Here is a 26,072-nt window from a genome sequence, read left to right as displayed (position 1 = left end):
TGTGGCTTCCAGTGCCTGGGGGAGCCCACAGGGAAGATGGAGAGAGACTGCATGGGCCTGGAGTGCCAGGACAGGGGGAATGGCTTCCCACTGCCAGAGGGCAGCTTAGGTGGGATACTGGGAAGGAATTCTGCCCTGGCACAGGGTGCCCAAAGAAGCTGTGACTGCCCCAGGATCCCTGGCAGTGTCCAAGGCCTGGCTGGACAGAGCTTGGAGCAGCCTGGGCTGGTGGAAGGTGTCCCTGCCCATGGCAGGGAGTGGGGCTGGATGGGCTTTAAGGCCCCTTCCAACCCAAACCATTCTGGGATTCCATGATTCTGTATTTTTTTAGGAATATGACATTTCCCTGGCACCTTTGGTGCCTTACTGAATCTTTCCACTCATGATTTGCTTTCATTTGAGTTTGGGGGTGGCACGGGTGAAGCTGCAGCACCACCAGGCAGGGTTGTTCTGTTTGGGCCAGCCCGTGAGGATTTCTGCACTAACTAAAAGGGGCTTTCAAAAGCCTGGGATAGAAAATGCTCCCAAAGTAAGCTTATCCATGGCTTGCTTGTGCCTTTCCTGTGGCATTCCAGCTGGGAGCCTGGCTTGGTGCTCAGTCCAGGACCTTGGGTCAGTGCTCTGCCGTGCTCGGTGTTGCTCCACATCAGGCTCAGGTGGATTCTTGCATCAGCAGGAAGGGGAGTGTTGGGAATGCCCCAGGTGTGTCCTGTGTGTGCTGTACCTGCACCAGGGCCATTCCTCATTCCCAAACAGCTCACAGGGGACTTCCCCCAGCCTGGCTGTGGCTGGACTGTGCTGCTGTGCAGTCACTCCCGAGCTTCTTCCCGACACTCCTGACTCCCTGGCAGCTCAGCTTCCTCTCCTCAACGCTCTCCCAGTTGCTTCATTACTCCCCAAGCCTGCTAGCAGGGCTGTTACCGATACCTCTTCCCACCTCTCCGGGGTTTTCCCCTCCAGGAGTCATGTCTGGTGAGTAATGCCCATCCTCTCTTTCCCCAGGAGCTCCATTTCCACACCACACGTGGGTTCTGCAGCTCCATGACTCATCTTTTTCCAGATCCTCTGCATCCAAGCAGCAGCATGCTGGGGGTGATAGTAAATCTCGGAGTGAAAGCAGGATTTTATGGATGTGCTGATTCATCTTTCCTCAGAGCACAGCTCTGTTATGTAAATGCCAGCAGCAGCTGGTGGCAGGAGGAGGGAGAACAGACTAATGAGCCACGGAAGGATTCGGGAGCAGAGATGCTTTAAGGAAGAAGCTGGATTGTAGCTGTTTCTTTCCATACTGCTCTTTAAAGAAAAAAAAAAAAAAGAAAATTTTTGAGGGATTTTAGGAGTAGGAACTGATGACATTCAAATACCCATCACTTCTCCCATTTGGTGTTGTAGGGAGTTTTACTCTCAGTTGTAGTTAAAAGTAAAACTCAACCCCCTGTTTAATTTGAATACAAAATTAAATGAACTTTCCCATAATTGGCTTGTAAAACCAGGTAAAGGTGTGTCTCTCATATTTTATTTATGATTATTCTGCCCTCATGAGTCAAATCCTGCTTTAGCCGTGTGTGAAAACAGAATTGTGGTTTAGCATAACCAGAAATGTACAGTTAAAATCAAGAAAAAGCAAGTTTAGAGTGGAATTGTGCAGGTGTGGTGGGTTTACCTGCATTGTGCCTTTCCAGTAAATGTAGATGGGGATGCACATGCCTGAATCCAGCTGGATTTAAACACTGGAACAAATTAAGCATTTTCAGCTTTAAAAAAAAAGTTTTCTGTGTACATTTCATAAAATACCCCCGAGTTGGAAGCAACCCACAAGGATTTCTGTGAACATTCTGCTAATCTTGGGTCTTTCATATGGAGCTAAAGGACAAACCAGGATGGTAGTTAAATTAAATCCAAGTTTTTGTTTAGTTGATTCAAAAATAAGAGTTGTTCAGAAGGAATTCAGGAGTTGGTGCCTTGTGCTACACAGTTGTGAGTAAAGGAATATTAAAAAGTCCAAGCTTATTTTAAGATCTTTACATATAACCTAAAATTTTGATATCATAGTTTATTTTTAAAAAGAAATGAGATGCAAAATAATTAGCACTAATTACAGTTGCTGGAGTGCAGGGCTTGTGTGTGCAAACGAACATCCTGTTTTTGCAGGACAAATCTCCAAGTTCCCACTCCTTCCTGTGGTACTCTTCCTCGGCAAGAGCTGTTAAATAATATCTAAATAGCTGTTAGATATTACACAAGATCTGCTCTAGGATTTTTGCTATTTATAATAATTTATTATTTAATTTCTCAGCTGCATCATTCCGGTTATTCCTCTAGATGGTGCCAGACATCCAAGAGTTGGGTGCGACATTATCCCGAGGAAGGCGATGGAGGCACAGCCAGGACGCCGCTCGCCTTTGTTTCTAAATTCTATCTTGCAGCAGTTCATCTTGAAAAATTACTTGTTCTGCTGATGTAAATACGGTGGTTTTTTTCCTTTTGAGAATCCTAAAATCCACTCAGCCCAAATTCCACCTGCCTGGAGCAGGAATCCCTTGCTCCGTGGGCTGATCCATATCTCGTATTCCTTATGGCAGCCATTAGCTGCTGTGAGCTGGGATCGGTGTGTGCAGCCCTGCTGCGACTGGGGGAACTTCACCTGCCTGGTTTGCAGAGCAGTGACATTTCTGGCTGTTATCTAAACATTTCTCCTTATCTGTATTTCACACAGAAATGCCAAATCCAGCTGTGGATGGAGCACAGGAAAAGGGGTGGCTCTGTGTCCCTCCCTGCCAGCAGAAGGACCGGGGGAGTGATGTCAGTGTCAGGTCCATCCTCAGCATCTCTGAATTCCAACTTTGTACCCCAAAGTGCCTGGAACCCCGTTTTTACAGCAGCAAAATTACTGCTGGGTGTAAGTGAGCAGGTAGGTTTTGTTATTGGTGGTGTCACTCCTGCACTCTGCACAATCCCTGTCAAAGGGACTGATTCTGACCTGTGTCCCCTGGTTGGGATCAAGCCCCTGCTCCCAGCCTTTTCCAGCTTCTGACTGGCTGTGGCTGCTGCCAGTCCAGGGGTCCCCTGCACAAGGATCTTGCCCCAGAAATATCACCTGATATCACTGCTGGGCTAATTCAGCAACTTCAAATCATGCTAAATATTTGTAAATAATCCTTTGATGTTTTGTTTGTGATTTTTTATGTTTTTGCATTTTTGGCTTCTCCTGGAAGCCTGGGCACAAAGCATCTGACTGCAGCTGGGAATTTATCACCTCTCTCCCTGGACATGCAAATTTTACTGGAATGCCCTCAGCTACTTAGCAAATACAATTTTAATAAAATTACATCCCTCTGTATCCTATACCCTTTTCCATAAACTTTTGAGGATTTCTATATTTTAATTATATTTTTCATTCTACAAAAATATTACAAATACTGAGAAGGAGTGCAATAGGGTATTTTACAGCACTGCTTTTATTGAAATAAAAGGTTATAAAATATTTTGATGATTTTTTTTATTTATTGGTATTCTTAACAGGCAGACATTTTAAATAAACTCATTAATACTCTTTAAATGCAGTCTTATAGAATTAATTCTCAATTACTGCATGAGGTGATGCATTAGAAAACTGTCCTGTGTAAATTTACTCACAGGAGTGTGAGTTTAGAATGAACTTTCTAAGTCACTGATCATGGAATCCAAGGATGGGATTTTGGAACATTTCTCAAAGCGCTGTCCCACACAGGAATTCTCTTCCCATTATCTTTATTTATTGATTATAAAGCCTCTTCTCCTGATCTTCAGTTTGAGATGACATCTCTCTCTGATCCCTCATAAGGAAAAGCTTTAACATGGAAGCTTCCATAAATTCCTCTGCAGTAAAGTGACCCCATTTCATTTAATTCTTGCACTTCCATCATTTAATGGACATTCACACTCTCCTGTAGCCATCCAGCTTTGTATCTCTGAGAAAAGTCTTTCCCCTGATGTCCTCAGGAGTTCAGATTTCATAATACCTTTTTATTTTTGGCCTTAAATTATTAGGGCTTGAGACATAACCTGCTAGAATAGGTTTTGTGTGTCATCTTGATTTAGAGAGGCCTTACCTTCTTGGAAGGTCCTTTAAAGTGTTTTGTTTTTTTAAATCAAAGGACTAATTTAATTTAATTTCCAGTGAGGTGGTTTTCAACACCTGCAAGTTCTTGTCTTGTTGGCTGTTCCCTTTCATTTTTCTTACGCCAATAAAAGTCAATTAAAAGTTTATGAAGTCCCCAAGTTCTGTGTGGTTGAGTTTCTGCTGGAAAACCACCACAGGTGGGAGGTGAAGCTGTGAAGGCACATGGTATCCATCAGGACAGAACTGTGCCATCAGTCCTTATTTCCTGAGGTTTTCTTTGTTATCCCTGGATTATAATGGCATAAATGTGGAATAAGGCTGTAGAGGTGGACAAAAGCTTCTCCTGTTCATTCTCCACATTGTCCTTGAAGTCTGAAGGATCTGCCATTTCCTGTTGCGGATCCTCTTCTCTCCATGTGTTTCTTGATGTCTCTGGACCCTTTCTCCCTCCCGCTCTGTGCAGTCAGTAGATCTCAGTCTCTTCATTTTTTTTCCCTCTCTTTGCTCCTTCCTCCTGCTTGCTGACTGAGGTTGTTACAGGTAACACCTTTCAGACCTTGACTTTCTTCCAAACCCATCTTCCCATCTTGACTTTGCTGCTGCCTGTGGACTCTGCCAGCCCTTGTATTTGGGGGTTTTGTCCTTGCTGACTCCAGGATGCCTCTGAATGGCCGAGGAACATTCCCATGGGAGACACAGTGCATCCTGAAATGGGACATGGAAAAATCCCTTTCAGAGTGATGCTGTCTTCTTGGTGCCGATTTCAAGCAGACATTGGAGAAATCCTGGGAGCTGAGAACTGAGTGAGGGATTTAGGGAGACCAGAGGCTCGTGAGATGCCTCAATACTCTTGAAAGCGTTGTTTTGACTTTCTTGAACATGTGGAAAACAAACCAGGCTGCAGCACTCCCTCCCTGTCAGGAGAAGACAGCAGCAGGACAAAATCTGTTGCTGGAATTTCCCTCCAGCAGCACTTCCATCCCTCCCACCCAAGGGCAGTTGGGGTGAGCCATGGCCATGCCTGGGGGGACTCATCCCAGGGGTGTCCCAGAGCTGGGCACTCTGCTTTGTTCCCTGCAGCCCCACCCACCCCCTCAGCTAAAAATGACATTTTTCACCAACTGCTGAAGTCTCCTGCTCCTGCTTTAATGTTAATTTTGGGAGTTTTCAACTGGACTCTGAGCTACCTCATCCAGGAATCCACGTGGCAGCCCCGAGGTCCAGCCCCATCTGGGTGACAGAGTTTGTTTCCTTTGGCAATATGGGTTTAACAACCAGGCTTCCAGCCCTGGGAATCATTTCCCTCAAATAGCTGCAAAATAAATGATGGGACATTTTCCAGGGCAGTGCTGCAACCACCCAAAGCACCACTGTAGAATTCACAGAGGCCAGGCAGAGTGAGTGCATTAAGCAAGGCTTAGGAGGATTATGGAATTAAATTGGGAGCCCCTTCCACCCTTCCCCCAGTCAAAGACATTCGGAAATAAATATTAAAAAAGGGTGTTAAAACAATGGCTTTGGCTAAAACCTCTGCAAGCAGAGAGCCTTGCTGTGGAGGCTGTTGCTGAGCTGTGGATGGTGTGCTCAGGCTGTGTTCCAGGGGTTTCCATCAGGGAGCCAGGCTGATCTCAGGAACACCCAATGGCTCTGCTTCCCAAATTCCCTCTGCAGGGAGGAGTGCACCAGCCCGTCCTACAGCACAGGACCTTGCCTCCTCTCCTCTGCACCCTGCTGCTGCCTCTGGCATTCCTTATCCTCTGCCTGCAATTCCCAGCTCTGTCCCTTACCCGGGTCAGGAGCATCCTGCTCCTTTCAGGGAGAGTTTGTGCAATGAAAGCTTTGCTTTAATCTGGGCTGGATTTAGCCAGATGCTGCAATCCTGGGAAGGCTTACACAGGGCTCAGGTCTGCCACGGGAATGTAGCCTTGATTTGATAATCTGGGAATGGTTTATTTAGAATTAAAAACATAGAAAACCTTTGAAACAGCTTCTTTTTTTTGAGCTCCTTTTGGCCTTGCAGTAGAACAGGCACCCGGGCTCTCAGTCACATATAGGGCCTGGCACCCATGAAATAGGTTTTAGGCTAATGAGGCACACTCTGCCTGCTTTAATTAAATTAATTAGAGCCAAAAAAATACATTTACCATTAGAAGTCTTTAGCATCATAATAACACAATGAATTTAAATATTTAATATAAAAATACATAAAATTAAATATTAATTTCCAATACACTTACAGAGCCCATTTGACCCAAATAACCCCACAAATATTCCCTTACCAGAGAATCCCATTTCTTTACATCTTTATTAACATAATTACAGACCTTTGTATTTAAAATCTTAATTTTAGTGCAGTTCTCTTGGTAGTAAAATAAATCCATGAGACACCTGTGTGGGAAGAAATAGGATTTACAGAGATTTTAAGCTTTTGGGGACAGTTTATTCTTGCCCATGTCAGGGCCTGGGGTAGATGAGCACAGTGACAGCAGAGGCAGCTGAGTGTATTAATTAGTGCTAATTAATAAAGCTACCGGGTTCTTTGACCTTCTCCCAGCTCACTGCACGGGTGGAGGAGGAAGGATAAGGAATGAGCAGAGGAAAATCCTTTTGGCCGGAGTTTTTCCGTGCCTGCCTCTCTCTGACTCCCCCAGATCCCGAGTCCCCCCATGCCTTGGCAGGGAGTGGTGACAGCTCATCCTGCAGGCTGGAATTCCAGGGAATCCTGCACCCCGTGGGAAGCTGCTGGCCAGGAAGGGGCTGGGGACACTGACTGCTTGTGACAAGTCTTGCCTGGGAGGAAACCAACACGGCAGCGGTTGGAAACCTGAATGATGTCACTATGGCAACAAAATAACTCACCTTAAAATAAAATGTGCATTGGAAGCAACCTCATGTGCTCAGGGAATACAGGGAGGAAGCTCCCATTTTTTATATGGATATATTTTTATGTTTATGTATTTTTAAATAATTTTTCAGCTTCCTAAATTCTTATTTTCAGCTAAATTTTCAGCTTCCTAATTCCTAATCTGTTAGCAGATGCTGATGCAGATGTAAGAAATATTTTAATTTCTCTCAGCAATGAAATGAAACAGAACATGACCAGACCTCCAGAAGAAGGAAAAATGCGTTTGCTGGAGGGCAGGAAAACCCTGGAGCTGCTGATAAGTACAAGTCATTCTGATGGATGTGAGATCCAGACTATCAATATCTGCAGTTCTGGGACTAATTATTGCTAATATTTTTCATGGACATAGTCCATCCCTTTCCAACAATCCCAAACTCCATTCCCATATTTGTTCTTTCCAGACAGGTTTGCTTTCCCCTTGTTTCTGAATTAAATAACAGCAACAGGTGGAAATGTAGAGATTTCTCTGGAAATTCCAAACTCTCCCTGGCTCTTTTCATCCCATGAGCATCCCAGCCAGGCTGGAGCTGTGGTGATTCAGCCACAGCGCTGCTGGTGAGATGTTCCCAAGTTTTCTCATAATCCTGGATGCTTTTTAGGCTGGAGTGGGTGACTCTGACCAGCTCTCAGTGCAGTGGTGAGCCCTTGAGCTGTGCCGACCTGCAGCAGCCCTGGCAGCTCCTCGGGGATCCAACCCTGGCAGCAAAGAGGAATTGTCCTGTCAGGCTTTCCTCCTGCTTGCCAAAGGCCAAGAGCATTTATGGGATGAGGCATAAGGCCATGGAAAGCCCAGCACCCCTGATCTGGTCCTGCAGCGACCCTTGACTCATCCAGGGTAAAAATAGAAACACAAATTGTCTGGTGTTTCACTGGGAAGCAGAAATCCGGCAAGGCTGGAGTTTGAATCGTCCAGATGATGCTCTGCAAGAGGGGGATGCTGCTCTGGAAATCCCACTGATCCCCAGGGACTGGGATCATGGTCCTGGTGGAGAGATGCTCCCAGTGCTCCAGCAGGCAGGGCAGGGCAGGGCTGGAGCCATTTTAAACCAAGCAGAGGCAGCGTGCATTGGTGTTGTGCTCACCCAGGGTATGTGTGTGGGGACAGAGCATCTGCCTGGGAATGGGCAAAGAAGTGCCAAAAGCTCCACAGCCACAGGTTTTCCCATGGTTTTTGCAAAGTTCAGCCCATTTGTAAGAGCCATGGAAAGCCCAGCACATCCCAGAAGGAATCATCAGCAACTGCAGCTGCATGAGCAGCTCTGGACTTCCAGTCCTTGCAGTGCAAAAAGAAATACTTTTACAGAATAACTGCATAATATAATATAATATAATATAATATAATATAATATAATATAATATAATATAATATAATATAATATAATATAATATAATATAATATAATATAATATAATATAATATAATATAATATAATATAATATAATATAATATAATATAATATAATATAATGTAATGTAATATAATATAATATAATTAATATAATATAATATATAATACTTCTATAATGTATTAGTCTATATTATTATCATATTATATAATATCATCATTTTCCTCTCTATATCCCATTTTCTGAAAGCTTTGCACCCAGTTTAATGGCAGTGAAAATAATTTACTTCCAACTGCCTCTTTTATAGGAAACCAGAAAAAGTGGATTAAAAGGAATGAGGTTATCTAGCATGAAAGAATACTCCAAAACAACTGTGGAGGAGGGAAGAGGAGTTTCTGCTCCGACCCTGGGTGAGTTCAAGGGGGTGCTTTGGATACTTGGGTGCCAAATAATGCTAATGAGTGAGGCTGTCACATCTTGGCGTCATCAGCACAGCATCCAGACGCTGCCTCTCTCCTCGCCGTCGGTGTTTCCTTGCAATGCCCCGTTCTCTGCAGCCCCGGTCTTTGGGAGAGTCGGGAATTGCTGCTGCGGCTCGCTGGCAGCGCGGGAGGGATGAGCCGGGACCGGAATCCTTTCCTGCCGTGGATGTCAGGGCGACTCCGACAGCGGCTCCATCCACATCTCTGCAAGGAAAAGTGATCACTTGTCTTACCTCCGGGTTTAATTAGCCCCCCTGCTCGGGGGCTAATTAGGAGCGCGGTCCGCGCGGAGGTCGGGGCCGGAGCCCTCCCTCCCTCTCCCGCTCCATTCCCGCTCCGTTCCCGCTCCATTCCCGCTCCATTCCCGCTCCATTCCCGCTCCATTCCCGCTCTGTGCCATCTGCCATTGCCATGACACTGCCTTTGCTTTTCACGGCTGGCTGGGCGCGCTGGATGCGCGGGGTAATGGGGCTATTTTTCCCCCTCTTGGTCATTGGAAAGGAAATAATAATAATAATAATAAACCCAGGAATGACTGGAACTGCTGCACACTGCCCTTTTCCTTCCCACTTTTGAAGCTTTTTAGCATTCAGTTTTCCAGCAGTTGGGAGGAAAATTGCCCTGAAAGAAAGAAAGAAACAAAAATCTGTGTTATTTTTTTAAACACCCCCCTCCACACGCCCCCCCACCCCGCGCCACACAGGCAGCTGCAGAGAATTTCTCTTCCAAAGGGATGATGTAATGGGCTTTGTCAGCCAATGCTGGAATGAATAAAACCCGAGACCCGAAATCCATCCAGGCTTTTGATGAAACTCCTCAGGTTCCTGAAGCAAGTGGTCGCCAAAATAGGCTGGAACTGCTGGTTTTGTCATGCTGCTCTTGAGAGAAGTGAGATGGAGAGTCAAGGGCTCCAATCAGGGGATAACCAAAAAAATCCACAAGGTTTTGTCCCTGCTGAGGGAAAGGAGACATTGTGGGGCATCTGGGGACAAACAGTGAAGGGGTGCACAGCCCTTGGTTCCAGGACATCAACTCAAGCTTCAACACAGAGTCACTCCTGATCTGAACATGACACCTACAACCCTATTTTATTGAGAGATATATGTGTATATTTAATATTATGTATATAATATATAATTTGATATTATTGCCCAGAGAAGCTGTAACTGTCCCATCCCTGGGAGTGTCCAAGGCCAGGTTGGACAAGGCTTGGAGTAACCTTGGGGCTAGTGGAAGGTGTCCCTGCCTATGGCAGGGGGTGGAACTGGATGGGTTTATGGTCCCTTCCTACCCAAACCCATCAGGAATTCTGTGATATATATAAAACATGAATATATGAACTATACACAAGTAGCAGCAATTCCTGCTGCAGCAGTGGGCACATTGTTGCTCTCCCAGGGATGTCATGGGCTGCTGTGGCCAGGAGATCTTTCCTCTCACTCTATGACTGATTCCAAGTCTCTGTCTATCTTTCTTTGTGGCCCCTTTAGGCACTGGAAGAGGCTCTGAGGTCTCCCAGAGCTTTCTCCGTAACACCCCCAGCTCTCCCAGCCCGTCCTCATAGGACACACTGCACTGTTCTGTCACCCCAAATTTTGTCAGCAAAGAGGCTGCAGGGCAGGCAGAGAGAGCTGCCAGCATTCCAGAAGGATCCAGTTCTTGCAGGGACATCACACTTCCAGGTGATGGAAGAGAATCATGGATGCATTTTGCCTTGTCTGCTCTCTGGTCCCTGCTTGTGCATCCTTGCTGGGCATCCCTGCAGCAGGAGCTGGGACAGAGCTGCTGCCACCATCCCCCAGCCCTGTGGAGCCACCAGCACAGTGCCACATCCTCTGACACCCTGAGAGCTGTGGTGCCTGCTCCTGGTCCCCGTGCCATCCCCCCAGCAGCTGGATAACCCCAAATTCCCAGGGATGGCCTTGCTGTGTGTGCAGAGCAGCCGTGCAGGAACCCCCAGCCAGGACCACCACCTGGAGACTGCAGCACCAAGTGAAGCCAAGATTTATAGCCAAGGTGGGCCACAAAGGGGGTTGGAGATAACTTCCAAGCCCAAATGGAGCAGCACTGGGAGCTGGGAATCTGGACCCCTTCTCCAGCCCAGTGGTGGCCATCACCTCACCTTCAGCACCCAGCAAACCTGGACCTTAGGGTGGCATTTGGGGAGGGGGTTTGCCAAGAACAGGAGGATGTGGTGCCCTTTTCCTCCTGGGGAAAATTCAGCTCCAATGGAGAATATTTCCAGGAGCACACCTGCACAGGGGGATGTGCACAGCCCAGGTCAGTGGCACAGGGCTTGGCAGGGACACAGGTGGTACCTTGGGTACATCCACGCCGTGTCTGTCCCCAACAGCCACACACAGTGAACAGCCGGGAAGTTTTCCTCCTCTCAAAGTGCCCGGAATGGCCGGAGGAGCTCAAACCAAAGGGGAAGTACAAACCTGTGTCCCCTCACCCCTCAGCTCCTCCAGAGGTCCAGGGCCAGGGACAACTCCAGGTCCTCTCCCACCACCACACATTGCTGCTCCTGCACTGGTGACGTGTCTGTGTCCCACAGCCCCCCTGGATCATCTTCCAAGAGTTTGTGTAATCACTTCCTAAGCCATTATGATTCCTGGGCTCCATTTGGGCAATGAGTTACATGGTTTAATTACTCATTGTGTGAAATATGCTCGTTTTGCATCTGCCACTCTGTAATTTCATTTGGGGCCTCTTTGTTTGCTTTGTGTCCCCACACAAGAGCCACCGACCCCTATTCACTGTCCCTGTGCCGCTGCACCAGGGAATACAAATCCCGCATCCTTTTCCCCCCTGTCTGTCAATTCTTTGCAAGACAAAAAGGGTAATTTATTTAATTGTTGCTGGTATAATGTCCTAAAAGTCTCCTTTCCCCTCCAACAGTTAATTACACTTGTTAATTATTTTAATTATTCCCAGGGTAATGCTGTAGGTATAGAGGAGCACAGGAGTAAACACGGAGTGGGGAAGTCGGGGTTTACTCCAAGATCTCAGTTGATAACCAGGCTGTAACCACATGGGTGGTGAAACCACAGCAGGGAATGTTTGGCCTGGATGTGGAACTTTCTGTTGGCAGCATGGAAGGATTTATAGGAAGAGAAGGCAGATCCTGCAGGATTGCCCTCGGATGAGGCCCGGAGAGGCAACTCCAGCCTTTCTCTCCTGGCAGAGCTGGCACAAAATGGAACCGTGACTTGGGGAAGCACTTCTGGTCAGCACCTCCGTGACAGTGGATTTATATGAAGGAAGAAACCAAACCAAGCACAATTCCAGCCTGCTGGAAAGCTGAGTCTCAGCCTGAGGCTTAGGAACAGCCCACCTCCAACTCCAGCCGCGTTCCGAGGGGAGCGGCAGCCCCGGATCCGTGAAAGAGCAAAACTCATTTGTGGTCCCACAGAGCAGCCTCTGCCAGCGCCCCTGGAGCCAGGGTGAAACCCGAGAGCTGCCACAATCCAAACCTTCTCCACTGCTCCTTTTATCTTCCTGGGGGGAAAACAAACAGCGCAGAAGCCGGAGCTTTGTGGCTGGGATGTCGCACATCTGGTTTGAGCTCCAAGAAAGGCACTTCCACCCCCTCCCCGAATTGTTCATGTTAAACAAACAAAACCCCAGCGATTTTGTGAGATTTTGGCTCTGGGATCACTTTGGAGCAGCTTTCACTGAGCATTCCAGGCTTGTGCTGCTCTTCATCCCCAGTGGAAGCAGCACACCTCGCTCGCTGGGAGGGAGGCACTTCCAAAGGGGAGCAGCCATGCCCTGGAACCCCTTACTGGGAATGCTGCTGGCAGTGGGAGGGGGGAGTGGTCTTGACCACTCTGTGTTTAGGTTTCAATCCAGCATTTTTCCCTGTGTAATTTATGCTTCCTCTCCCCCTTTTAAGAACGTCTGGAATTGTTTAAGATGTGTCCAATTGTATTAAGTTGCCTTTGAGAGCTTTATGGTGTCAATTGGATTCCCACTCTTAGGAACAGAGCTTTCCAATTTGCTGTTTTTCCCTTTTCTATCACATCAGCATCCACTTCCTTTCAGTGCTTTCAGGTGTTACCTCAGCCTGAAGTTCACACTAATCCCTGGACATCACTTCCATTTGATGCTGTTCCAGTGATTCCCTGGCTGGTGCTGCAGGAGGAAGGGGGTGTCGTTCCTCTGGGATCCTGTCCCACCAGCCCCTCCCTGTCGTCTTCCAGCAGAGGTGGATAAATCAGGGCAGGTCAGGGAATCATGGAATCACGGAGTGGTTTGGGTGGGAAGGGACCTTAGAGCTCATCTCCTGCCATGGGCAGGGACACCTTTCATGAGACCAGAGTGCTCCAAGCCCCGTCCAGCCTGGCCTGGGACACCTCCAGAGACACGACAGCTTCTCTGCAAACAGATGGAAGGTGTGGGTGAAGGGGGTAGGAACAGTTCTGACCTCTCCCCATCCCTCCTTGACTCACCCTAGCCCAATCCCAATCCCAACCCTTCCAAAGCAGGGGACAGTGGCCACAAGGGTCACCAGTGACATCTGTCCCTTGTCCATGCTCACTTGTGACCACCCAGCTCCTGCGGGCACGGGGACAGTCTCTGGAAGCCACACTGACATTGTTCTCTCAAAGGACAGAGCTCCTCGAAAGCCGCCCAGCGCCGGCCCGGGGTGTTCCCGGCTCCTGGAGCCCGTCCAGGGCATCAAGTTTCAGAGCAGGGGGGCTCCCGGCAGCTGCACAGGAAAGGAGCAGCACCACTGAGACAGTCAGAGGGTGGAGCCATCGTTTCCATTGCAAAGATTCAATTTTCCTCCTCCTTCATCAGATTAACATCACTGTTACTCCATTAACTGCCAGGGAGCTGCTCTTGAGCTGAAAATCAGAGCTGTCGGAGTGTCACAGAGTCCCAGACTGGTTTGGGTTGGAAGACACCTCAAATATCCTCTGGTTCTGCCCCCTGACAAGGACAGGGACACCTTCCCCTATCCCAGGTTGCTCCAAGCCCCATTCAGCCTGGCCTTGGACACTTCCAGGGGTTCAGGGGCAGCCACAGCTGCTCTGGGGCCCCTGTGCCAGGGCCTCCCCACCCTCATGGGGAAGAATTTCTTCCCAATATCCAAACTAAATCTATCCTTCATCTTAAAGCCCTTTCCCTTTGTCCTGTCACTGCATCCCTTCCAAAGGGGTGTCCCTCCATCCCTTGCTCAAAGGCCCTCTCCAGCTCTCCTGGAGCCTCTTCAGGCACTGGAAGGGAGCCCTAAGCTCTCCCCAGAGCTTTTCTTCTCCAGGTGAACACCCCCAGCTCTCCCAGCCTGGCTCCAGAGCAGAGGGGTTTTCTTTTTTATTGTGTACAGTCACTTCACTCAAAGGAGCAAAGGTAGATGTGGGATGAGCCTGCAAAGCCATTCCTTTTATGTACTTGGAGATGGTTTTTTTTATTTTATTTTCCCCCATTGCCCCTTTTTTTTACATCCCAAGGACCTCACTGTTTGCCATTCTCTTGCTTGCTGAGGCAGCAGTGCCTTTTCCCTCTGTGCTGCTCCAGCACGTTGCTGATGGTGCAGACCAGGATGAGGTCTGGAGGTGCCTCCTGTGATTTCCCTGTCCCTCCCAGGACAGTGACCAGTGTTTTCGAAGTGGTTTTCAGTGGGTTTATTGTTCTGAGCAAACAAAAGCAAATGCTTGCCCAGTTCTGTTGAAGATCCCATGAGGACACTCTGTGAGGACACTTTGCTGCTCTGGGAGCCTGCACCAAAAGCTGGATCATGGAATTACAGGAACATTTAGGTTGGAAAAGCCCTCCAAGTCCATAGAGTTCAACTGTTCCCCTAGCACTGGCAAGGACACCACTGGCCATGTCCCCAAGTGCCACATCCACAGTTAAATCCCCCCAGGGAGGTGACTCCAGCCTGTGCCAGGGCTGGACAACCCTTTTTTCCCTAATATCCAACCTAAACCTTGTCTGGTGCACCCTGAGGCTGTCTCCTCTCATCCTGAGCAGCTGCCTGGACACCTCACCAAGGCAGGGTGTTGCAAACACTGCTCCAATCTCTTCCCATGATCACCTCAGAACCATCACTACCTTCACACTCACGAATCTCTTCACCTTTGCATCTTCGAGGTCCCCAGTTGTTAGAATGAATAATGATAACCAGATCCACAGCAATCTGTGGATGTTTCCCAGCCAGTGTCAGTAACACCCAGAACACAGGGAACAGGTAGCCAAGGACCCTGGGGAGGGCACTTTCTCCACAAATTCCAAATAAGCCTGAAAGTTTGAAACCTCTCCTTTTCAGACAGAATGAGCCAAGCTTGGGAGCTGCCATGGAGCTGGCTTTGGATTCAGTGTCTAGACACCAGGACAGCCGTGGAGGAGGGTTTGGCATAAACCAGACAATCCATTCAGTTGTGCAACTCTCTCAATACCCCATGGCTCCGAAAAGTTATGAATTTGAGCAAAATGTTCTTGGGCAATTTTCTGTACTTATTTGAAAGAGGAATTTGATTAGAACAATAGTTATAGAATTAAGAACAACTCCCACCCTGGCACTCAAGAAAGAAATAACCAAAACCAAACACTCAGTTGTATGCTCTGTGTAACAACCTCTGGACTCAGATGGAGAGACACGACTAGGGATCAGAGTGACCTCATTCCAAAGGGTGTTTGTACCTTGGCACAGGGATGGATCCTGTGCTAAGGAAATATCAGCTATACTCAGTGTCTGCTGCTGAAATCACAGTGCTTGAGACAATCAGTGACTGGAGGTGGAGCCAAAGAGAGACGGTGCCACGGCTCCAGGGCTGGGAGAAGGGGCTCCACCTTCCTGCAGGACTGGATTCCTGTTCAAAGCCCTTCCAGAGAAACCACTGGGGTAGGAAATAACACAAATCTAAAACATTTCCAACATGCATTCTCTCCCTGGAGCACGCCCATTGGGATTTCTCACTGACTGCTGGCTAAACTCATGGAATCATGGAATGATTTGGGTTCGAAGGGAACTTAAGAGATCATCTAATCCACCCCCTGCCATGGGCAGGGACACCCTCCCCTGTCCCAGGTTGCTCCAAGCCCCATCCAGCCTGGCCTTGGACACTCTCAGGGATCCAGGGGCAGCCACAGCTTCTCTGGGCAGCCTGTGCCAGGGCCTGCCCACCCCACAGGGAATTCCTTCCCAACATCCCACCTAACCCTGACTTCTGTTTAAAATCATTTCCCCTTCTCCTGTCACTATGCCTGAAAGGTCCCTCTCCCTCCTTACAGGCTCCCTTAGGCACTGGAAGGGGCTCCAAGCTCTCCAGATCCTACTCTTTGCCAGGCTGGACACCCCCAGCCTGTCCTGGTGGAGTGGAAATTCGGTGAACCATTTTTAGATGTCAGTCAGGATGACATTTGAACTATTGCTGGACCATGTTCCACCTGGGATGTTCAGTCTCCATGGTTTTACCCACATCTCAGCACACTTCCACCAGGCACAGGGAATTCAGTTACTGCTCCATCACTTTTCACAGGAGGAGAGACCAGAGCATGGCCCAAAATCTCTGCTGGATTAAGGGAATACAGTGCCAAGGAAAAGGCCCCTCAGACCTCCCTCACCTTCACTGCTGGGGAGCTGGAGCACAGTTAACCCCCAGTGATTGTACAGAACAATAACAGTCCCCAGTGCCTCGGGCCTGGAAAATGAAATCCACACTTAGACATCCTCTAGTGGCCCTGGGGACTCACCCTGAACCCCACTGCATCCAAGACACTCTCACTGAGGTGCTGTTTGGGGTTTGGACACAAAATATTCCAGCTCTTGGAGTGCTGGGCTGAGGAACAATTTAATGGGAGAGAGGTTTCTGCATTGCAGACGTTTTTCTTCTTATTAAATATATCCTCTAGATATATCCTGGGTGTGAAGAGACTTTCTACAAAGGCAGGTTTTAGCAGGAGCTGATAAAGTTGCACAAAAAATCTGTAACACCAGAACTGGGATTTAACCCCAGGTCACTGGTCTGGTCCAGACCTTTCCCAGAATAAGGAGGCCTGGATTGATGGGAAGTCACACCACTGAGGCACAGAGGGGCTTCAGCCCCAGCCAGAAGCCCAAAGCTCTCCATGGGCTCTCCCTCTCCCACTGCAGCTCTCCTGGGATTTGGGACCTTTCCAGCAGCACAAGCAACAAACCACAATCAGCTTTTGAGGAGTCTTTTTTATTAAGATAAATCCAGCAAAATTCCTAACAGTGGGTACATACAACCAACCTGCCCTTTTTGAAAAGAAATGTTTGTATTTCATTTAAAAACAGGATTACACTTTTATTTATTTATTTTTCTTTTTTTTTTCAAAACTGACAAAATAAAATTACATTTGGGAAACAACAGATTTCCAGCTCTTAGGTTTTTTTTCATGAAAATAGCTCACCTTCTTTATAAAAGCAACCCACAGAACCACTGGAATGTTTCACACGGTTATTTGTTTTGAGACCTCCCCACTTTAAGAAACCATACAACACATACAAGGGAAAAATTAAAATCTGAAGTCTGTAAGCATGACTTACACAAAAAGGGACACACTGACAGAAGTCAAAAGCTACCACCACTTATTCTTTCCATGTACCATACAAACTATTACAATCACAAAATTTAAAAACAATGACTTTTTTTTTGTTGTTTTGTTTTGTTTGTTAGGGATTTAATTCCCAAGTAACCGAGATGAAGATGTTCCATAATTAAATTCATGCTAAAAAAACCTGCATTTATAAAATAGTTGATAAAAATATTCCTCTCTGTTAACAATACAGCATGGAGGTACGGATACCAAATGATGGAGATATAGGGCAGGGTTAACATTACTCGGACTTGGCTTCCTTATCATCAGATGCTTCAGCAGCTGGTGCCTGGAAAAGGGGTTGGGAAGAACAGAAATATTATTGGTAATGCTAATTGGATTCCAATCTAACCAGCATCAAAAAGAGAGCAGTTTGTTAACACAGACGTGGACAAGGCTTTGTGTGGATAGACAGGAATGCACAGAAAATATGGATGTAACAATGGGCTGATAATTCTTAAAATAAAAACACAGGAGTATTAATTAGTGAGGTAATTTTGAATAACTGCCTGCAGAGAGGCAGAGGTTTGGAATATGTTTTAATTAGGATCAATTACATGTTAGGGGAAGTTCAAGCCCTCATCATGGGGCAGTGAAGAAGGACACATCAACCACAATCCTGCTCTGGCTGAACTTGGGGAATCACTTCTCACCTTTCTCTATAAAAATGTGCTTTTACTTTCCAAGTCTACACATCAAAGCTGCAGAGCTCCCTCAAAGCCCCTCAGAAGCACATCAGCCATGCAGTGCTCCAACCAAGCAGCTCCTGCTCTTGTTTCAGAGATGGAAGAATAAAGGACCCTTGGCTGGATGGTGACACTCAACCCATGAAGGGACACCACTGTCAGTGACAGAACACAAGGGGCAAAGAGAGCCCTGGGAAAACACTGCTTCACTATCAGCAAGGAATGTGCTGGGACAATCCCTCAGCAGCTGATGGAGCCTGCAGCTGGACCCAGCCAAGGGCAGCTGAGGAAAGGAGCTGCCACAGCAAGGACCTGTGGCAAGAGGCTGCAGATAAGAGACAAGACCAAGTCTACTTTGCAAATCTCTTGCTGAATTGCTCTGAGCCAAATAATTGTTTTAAAGAATTGTGTAGAACTGAAAACCAGATTTCTGGCCCAGCACCAACCCGTGCTGAGCAGCAGAGGAACCCAGCAGTCCAGAGGGGATGTGCAAAGTCAGCTCAGGCTGGAGGGTGCTGATGTCCATGGGCTCCACTGTTCCCCAGACCCTGGGCCCTGCTGTGAGCCAGCCCTGAGGGAGCAGGGCCAGCAGACAGCACCTGCAAGGGCTCCAGCACAGGGCAGGAAGGAGCAGGCCATTCCTGCAGGCTCTCCCTGGGAGCTGCCCTGGGCAGGTACCACAGCTGCTCTGTCCCCAGAGTGTGGCAGGGACCCCCACCCTGGAGCCCAGCAGAGCCCCTGCAGCTGTGCTTCCAGCACATCTGGCTCTGTACCCAGCTTCACTGGAGCTAAAGTACCTCATTAGTTTTGGTATCTCCATTTTCAGAGTGGTTTTCTTCTTTAGCATCCTCTTGTTTAGTTTCCTCTTTGCCTTTGGCTCCTTTCTTCCCTTTTGTTGCTGCCTTTTTGTCCTCCTTTTTATCATTTGCTGCTTTTTCTTTCTGTTAGGAAAACAGACAGTGATGTATTAAATCCTGATTTCCACCTTGTACATCAGCATGTTCTCAACTTCAAAACTCTCTGCACAATCTCCTTCCACCCCACAAACTTCCTATTGACAAATATGAGATCAAAGTTTCACAGGAGAAATGTTTTCCTTCTGTCTGTCCTGAATGTGCTACAGGGGAGTGCAGAATATAAAAGCAGCCATGGCTGGGGTTAAAAGAATTCTCATTTTAAATAGGCATTCAATTAGATTAGCTAAAAAATGTTGAACTGGCCTGTACTTCTGCCCTGCTGCTGAAAGGCAGCCACAGAAGAAACCCAACATGTGCAAACACCAGAATACTTCAGATGTGCTGTTAATGCCTATTTAGAAAACTGTAACAAAGCTGTAGGCAAAGGACTTTCCCCCTTCCCTGCCAGAAATATTCCTTGTGATAATAAACCACTTCCATGCCAGAAAAACTGGGGACTCAACAGCATCACTTTGCTAACCACAAGAGAGTTGCATTTATTATTTAAGTGCAGTTTCTTATATGTGGATCAGACTAAATCAAAACAAAACCCAAAACTTGATGCTTTTGTAGTAATAATTTTCCATAGGCAAGGTCAGATCCTGACCCAGATACCTGACCCTCATTAGTTTCACTTCCAAAGATGTGCCTCTTGCTGCCAGTAAGGAACAGCACTGGCTCAGCCCCTTGCTTGATTAACCTACTTCCCACAGAGGAACCAGAAACCCTGCAAGATCTGCTCACAGCTGAGTGAGGATAAATGAAAATTCCTGGATATACATTTATCTGCTCAGGAGATTTGTCTCAGTGGCTACAAGTTACTCAAAGGTTACAAAAAGTTTACTTTCTTACTTCAATCCCTCGTTATTAATGGACACAATTAATTCACCTTAAAAATGAGGTGCTAAGGGCAAACTCAAGAGTGTTAAGGGGTAAAGTAATCTGATTCTTAAATTATTAAAAATACACCAAAATTAACAGCAAATCCTCCAATAATGCAGAAAATTTAAGGTGGGGTCAGTACATTCAGTGAGTGAGGGTCTCTTTCCTCTCCAACCTCTGACTCCTCAGTCCGAGGGATTTCATCTCACCCTGAAAACTCTCCTGCAGTGTGATGTCAGAGTCCTTGCCTTGGGAATACCCACTATCCTGGGTTTGGCAGTGGGAATTACAACTGTACTGTGGCACTGCTTATCTGTTCCCTTATCCCACCAAAAAACCCCACAATAAAGCATTAACAGAGCTAAAATCAATTCTCTGTGCTGGAAAAGTCCCTCTTCAGAAAGCCCTGGAGGAGAATCCAGGGAAATGGACTTCCATGGCTGAACTGACGGAGAGGAAGGGTCCCACAGGACACAACAGGTCCTCAGCCACAGCACTGTGTTCATTTTCCTCAAAAGTTTTGCTCTAGAGATGGCAACAACAGTTCAAAACTCAGGTCCTGCATTTTAGAAGTGACAAAACTCCTCTGCCAACTCCATGTTTCTCAATATGGCAAAGTTTAACGGGTGGAATCTATTCTGACACATGGAAACCATCCCAAGATCCTGAAGGCTGAAAAGGAAAGCACTTGGGGCAGACACAAATTAAAAATGCCTCCACAATTCTTACTCCATCACCCTTTGCACAGGTGTTGATGCAGTTTGGGGAGCTCAGGTGTCCTGGCTTCAAACAGCACCTCAGGAGCAGGAGGAGCAACACTTCCCAAGTGCAGCTGGGCAATTCCCAAGGACAGCTCCCAGGGGATCCCTGCACGATCCCAAAGGGAGACCACAGCACCCAGCTGGGCACTGGGGCCCAAATGAAGCTTTGCCAGTCCCTTACAAACCTGAACTCTCGCACCCCTGCTCCTCCAACTTTTCACATTCAGTTAAGGCAGCTCTAGGGTTTAAACCCTGCAATGTTTCCATGAAAACAGAAAAGTAAAGTTGGGAAAAACCCAAATACAACAACGTGGATCATCCCCTGCTGCCCTGCCCTGTGTGCCACCAGCAGCTGGCTCTGCTCTGCCTGGGGCAGCAGCCACTAGAGGGAAGTGCAACCCAGAGTGTCCAGGGCTCCATCCAGCCAGGAACTGGTCTAGAATTCCAGCTGCAGCCAGGATGGAGCTGGAAAAGCTCGCTCTGCACAGAGCTGAGCCCAAAATGACACGTGGGGTTCTCTCTCTTTCCCACAGCATCTCTGTGCTCCACACAGAGCATGTGGAGGGAAACTTCCCTCACCTGCAAGTCTGCTGGGCCACAGGCAATTGCAAATTCCTTTTCAAAGGAAAGGGAAAAAGCTCCTGGTTCCCAGCCCATCATCTCCCTCTGCAACCAAAGTGTCTGCCCACCTCATCATCCCAAACCACAGGGAAAATGTGTGATGGGAACAGGTTAAAAACAATCACTGAAGTTTTGTTGATGGGGTGTTTATGGGGTTTTTTGTTTGTTTTTTTGTTTTGTTTTTTTTTTCTGCAAAATCCTAAATGTTTACAGAAAAATCTAGCAAAAGGGCACTGTAAACTGATGGCTGGGAAGGCTGATAAGAAGGGGATGGAACAAAATCCCTCATGGATTGCAGAACTGCCCCCTTTGAAATTTCAGACTGTTGCTCCAAACTAAAAAAGAGCTTTAAATAGTTTATTTTTTTACTGTCAGGCATGCCAATGTTTCTGACATTTCCAAAAATATCCAGCTGAAGGGGTCTCTAGAACCCTGAGTGATTAAAATGTGATAAACTGATAACTAACTGCAGAGAGGGCCTCAGAATGGAAATACAGTAAGAAACTGTAATTAAAAGCACGATTTTCAATGCCTGCTCTAATTGAGTCTCTGATCTCTACTCCAGGCATCATTTTCCCAACAATGCATTATATGAAACTTCAGAATAGCCTTGCAAAGCAGCAGCAAAGCCTCACCACAAGGGATTTCAAATCTGCTCAGTTTACCACATTCCTTCAGTAGCAGTTGGATGAAATGATGTCTCTCTCATTCTTTTAGCTTACATAATTTCATCTTAAAACTTTCAAGATAATTATGAATATGCAAAATGGTTAATTGTGGGGGGTTTATCCCTGTAAATACCTGGAGAAGGAAAACATGACTTCAGTTCAAGGCCCTTACCTTAGGTGCTGCCTTTTTGGGCTTTGGCTCCGGTTTGGGTGGAGCAGGTTTCTGCAAAAAACACAAGAAACAAGTCAGGTGAATACCAGAAATAAATACTTGTTTTTATGAGCATTATCTTGGTAGCTTTTGAAAATTATTTGTTGGCCCTGCAAAAAAATCAATGGGCAAATTACCAGGCTAAGGAGAGAGCAGGTGATTTACAGAGCCACGAGCATTTGTAGGGAGAAGTCCTACAGGGAACAAATCCATCCTGAAATCAATATTCCTTAACTCTGGATACTTGTGGATGGAATGTGCACTAACACAGACCTTGTGTCTCATGTGAGAAGCCTGGGGAGGCTCAGGGAACAGAAACATGGAATGGGAATTTTAAATATTGCAATGCTCTAAGTGTGCCTTTCCCATTTCTGGGGGAAAAACCCCAGTAGTTTATTTTTAACTGTCCCCATCCCAAGTGATAAAATATTAAAGGATAACTACAGATACTCACAGCAGATAGTCTGGCTGACCTTCTCTTTGGCTGCATAAGGAGAGATATGTCAGTGAAATTCAGAGAGCACATAAAGCACAGCTTTCTCATAACAGCCACCCAAACTAGCACAGCACCATGGAGCCCCATAGAAATCCTGGGATTTATGAAATTATGGGCATTATTGTGAGGACCTTGATGACTCCCCATCCCTGGAAGTGCTGGGGGCAGGCTGGAGGGGCTTGGAGCCCCCTGGGATGGTGGCAGGTGTCCCTGCCTGTGGCAGGGGCAGAACCAGAGCATGTCTGAGGTCTCTTCCAACCCAAAGCACGCTGTGATTCCATGATCCTTGTACACACAGCTTGGATATTCTGTGACTTCCCAGAAGTGACCCTTTGCTCAGCAGGTCTCTGCTGACGAGGTAAGGGGTGAAGTTTCTTTCCCTGCAGGAGTTGTGGGGCTAAAAGGGACACATTCCCACTGGAGCCTGTCCCTGACCAGCCCAGGGGAGCTGCTGGACCCCCAGTGCCACCCTGGGGGGGTCACCTGCCACCTCACAGGACAGTGATGGCCCCGAGCACCCCAAAACTAGGCACAGTCCCCCCCCAGGGCTGAACACCCCTCATGAGCTGCGTGGGCTTCCTAATTTCGGCAGAACCCCACGGGAATTCTTGGAGTGGGGACCACACACAACTCCTACCTCCTCCTTTGCCTCGCCTTCAGCTGGAGCCTGCAAGGAAAGCGAGACACCGAGGTGAGAAGGCAGCAGCACCCCCTGTGACTCCACCCGAGCCCTGAGGGGAGCTGGGGGGGCTCACGGGGCCCCCCAACACCACCCGCAGCAATGGCGGCCTCCCCCCATCCCCGCCGCCTCGCGGACTACAACTCCCACAATGCCCCGCGGCAGCCGTCGCTACGTCACCACGCCGAGTTCGAAAAGTTCCCGCCAATTTCCCCTCACACAACAAGGTCGCCGCGGGCCCCGCAAGGACAATGAGGGACAACCGGGAACGCGGCGATCGCGCCCGCCCGAAGCGTTTTCGGCTGGCTCCGGGCCCCCGGCGGCCCCGTCCGGGACCGTGAGGCGCCCGGACCGGGTCGAAACCCCTCGGGCGGGCGCCTCGGTGATTGAGGGGCGACCGCGTCTCCGCCCCGCCCCACCAGCCCGCGCCGTGAGGGGAGGGGGGGGCGCCCCACATTCCCGCCGCCCCAAAGTTCCCGACTACGGCGATTAATCCCTTTTCCCCGCGTTCCTTGAAGGCCAGTTTCAAATTCTGCGCCGCCTAATGGCCCCAAATTACCATTGCACAACCATCTGGTATGACAAGAAGTGGGAGGCAAAAAAAAAAAAAAAAAAAAAAAAGAGAACAAAGGCAAACGCAGGAGAAAGAGGCGACGTTTAAAGGCGAATCCAGCCGGGAATGGCGCGATGGGGATTAAAACGCTGGCGGAGGTGGGTGGGGGGGCCCGGGGGGGTGGTGGCGCAGGTTTTGGGGGGGTTTTGCTGCCCCGCGTTCTCCACAGGGGCAGCACAGCACTATGGCTGTTTGTAATCCAGCATGGAGACACTGCTGCTCCAGCCTTCTCCTCCTTCCCAAACAAAACAGCCCAAAAGTGAACTCGCCGCGCTGCCCTGCCCGCCCCGAGCCCTCTCCCTCCGCTCCCCGCTCCGCTCTAGGACACACACCGAAAATTAAAAATGCGAAAAAAGGGAAACCAACCAAAAAACCCAAAAAACTCCACACACACACGCGCGCGCGCGCTAAATTTTTTTTTTTTTACAGCTAAATTTCCGCGATTGCCGCTTTAATCTCTCCCCCTTCGCTCCCCATCTGCCTTCCCTCGTTTTTTAATTAATTTTTTTTCGTACTTACCTTTCTTTTGGGCATAGTTGCACCTTAATAGTTGATTGCAAAACCTAATAGAGATAAGATATCGAAAAATAAATGGAAGCGGCGAAAAACTGTTCCGACCGTCCTGCAAAAAAAAAAAAAAAAAAAAAAGAAAAAAATAGACAGGAAAAAAAACCCCAAAAATAAAAAGGAAGATGTTTAAGGGACCAAGAGTTAATTGCGGCAGAAACTGAACAAAAAAAAAAAAATCCCCCCCTCTTTATTGCAAACAGTAAAATACACCAACACGCAACCAAACTGCATGAATGGGGAGCGCGAGATGGGCCCGGCCGCTGACTGACGGCCGCGGGGGCCAATGGGAGCGCGGGGAGCGGCGCGGGGGCGGGGCGCGGGCGGGCCCGCCGTAGCGCGAGCGCCGCGCGCTTTCCGCGTGTGCGCGGCCCGGAGCGCGGCCCCGGCGCCGCCGCCTCCGCCCGCCCGCCGCGGGGCCCCGCGCCGCCCGCCGCCCCCGGGGCCTGCCCCCCGCCCGCCGCCACAGAAACTTCCCCGAAACTTCCCGCAGGCCGCAGGAGCACAACATGGCCGCCTCGGCCCCGCGGCCTGCGCGAGCGCGGCCGCCGCCTGCCGTACCTGTTGGAAAGGGCCGTGGCCCGCCCGTGGCCTGGGCCGGCGCAGCGAGGGGGCTGCGGCCTTTGTCCGGCCCGGTGAGCGGCTGGTGTGTGCCCCGGGTTGTCCGGGCACTCGGGGCTCTGGCCGGCCTCCTGGGGTCTTGCTCCTCGGCTGGCGCTGTCGAGGCTGGCCCGGAGCGGGGCCTGCGGGCCTGAGGTTGTTCACAAGGTGAAGTCTCAGATTTCCGCGTGGATTAAGGAAAATCAGCTCTCTGTTTCCATCATAGCTGCAGTGTCTGGCAGTGCCTCCACCACCTATTTCGTGTATTTCCAAAGGGAAGGCACAAGGTGTATTAATACCACCCTCAGGACTCTTTGCACTGAGATTTGAAGCAGCAGCTGCTGCTCTGAGGTGTCACAGTTCCTGCCCAAAGCCAGGACAACACTTTGTAAAACCTACATTAAACTGGATTCTGCCATCTTCCCAGAAAGCCAGTTCCAGCACCCAGCTGGCCTTAACCCCACAAAGTTTTCCCCAGCATCCCAACTGTACTTTGGTTGTGAATTTCAGCTTCTTTGTGCCATGTCCAGCAGATCCAAAGAACAATTACTGAGCATCAAATTCCAATAACATTTTACACACTGTGTCGTTTCATATAATATTATCATTTTCTCCCTAAAACTTTATAGACTAAACAAATTCTTGTAGGCCTCATGATCTCATAGGCCATATTCTCTAAACCTTTTGTCATTCTTAGGCTCCTCTGGACTCCACATTCCTGCCCAGGTCTGTATCCAGTAATCAGGTTAATTAGGTAACAGATCTGAGCGTGGCATTTGCAGAGTCAGCAACAGCATCACCATGTTGGTTCAGACTCCTCCTGATCCCCTGTAATCCCCGGATCCCTTTCAGTGCTGCTCCCTGAACAGCTGTTCCCCCGTTCTTGACAAATTCATGGTGACTTTTTGATTTGTCACTTTTTACGTC

The 26,072-nt window shown here is 48.3% G+C and overlaps 2 protein-coding genes and 1 long non-coding RNA gene across 12 annotated transcripts in view; 2 read left to right on the top strand and 1 right to left on the bottom strand.

Annotated features, from left to right (window-relative positions):
* The first annotated feature begins 224 nt into the window (after window positions 1-224).
* LOC135304276 (uncharacterized) lies at window positions 225-17,145 on the top strand. Of its 8 annotated transcripts, none has more exons than XR_010365717.1 (4): window positions 225-972; window positions 2,323-2,911; window positions 8,660-8,762; window positions 15,112-17,145. It is a non-coding gene; the product is annotated as an uncharacterized LOC135304276 (long non-coding RNA). The 8 variants fall into 8 exon arrangements; XR_010365716.1 differs by having other exon boundaries at window positions 2,297-2,911; XR_010365714.1 differs by having other exon boundaries at window positions 225-2,460; window positions 2,717-2,911.
* Window positions 16,988-24,836, bottom strand: LOC135304275 (non-histone chromosomal protein HMG-14A). 3 transcript variants are annotated; one of them, XM_064426524.1, is made up of 7 exons: window positions 24,763-24,836; window positions 24,498-24,541; window positions 23,324-23,353; window positions 22,645-22,674; window positions 22,152-22,202; window positions 18,889-19,032; window positions 16,988-17,694 (listed from the first exon to the last, which is right to left on the bottom strand). In XM_064426524.1, exons 2-7 carry the CDS (start codon window positions 24,510-24,512, stop codon window positions 17,647-17,649), a joined length of 318 nt encoding a protein of 105 aa, XP_064282594.1. In that variant the 5' UTR covers window positions 24,513-24,541; window positions 24,763-24,836; the 3' UTR covers window positions 16,988-17,646. The 3 variants fall into 3 exon arrangements, with proteins under 3 accessions (XP_064282594.1, XP_064282595.1, XP_064282593.1); XM_064426525.1 differs by having other exon boundaries at window positions 24,770-24,786; XM_064426523.1 differs by having other exon boundaries at window positions 24,498-24,600; window positions 24,763-24,781.
* SH3BGRL (SH3 domain binding glutamate rich protein like) overlaps window positions 24,038-26,072 on the top strand; it is a 38,870-nt gene continuing 36,835 nt past the window's right edge. The window contains exon 1 of the mRNA XM_064426521.1: window positions 24,038-24,076. Coding sequence (XP_064282591.1) covers window positions 24,053-24,076 — 24 coding nt within the window. The 5' untranslated portion in view covers window positions 24,038-24,052. The remainder of the gene's footprint in view (window positions 24,077-26,072) is intronic.

This window comes from Passer domesticus, chromosome 7, assembly GCF_036417665.1.
Source record: "Passer domesticus isolate bPasDom1 chromosome 7, bPasDom1.hap1, whole genome shotgun sequence".
In the NCBI taxonomy this organism is placed as follows: domain Eukaryota; kingdom Metazoa; phylum Chordata; class Aves; order Passeriformes; family Passeridae; genus Passer; species Passer domesticus.
This window is presented reverse-complemented; position numbering and strand designations above follow the sequence as displayed.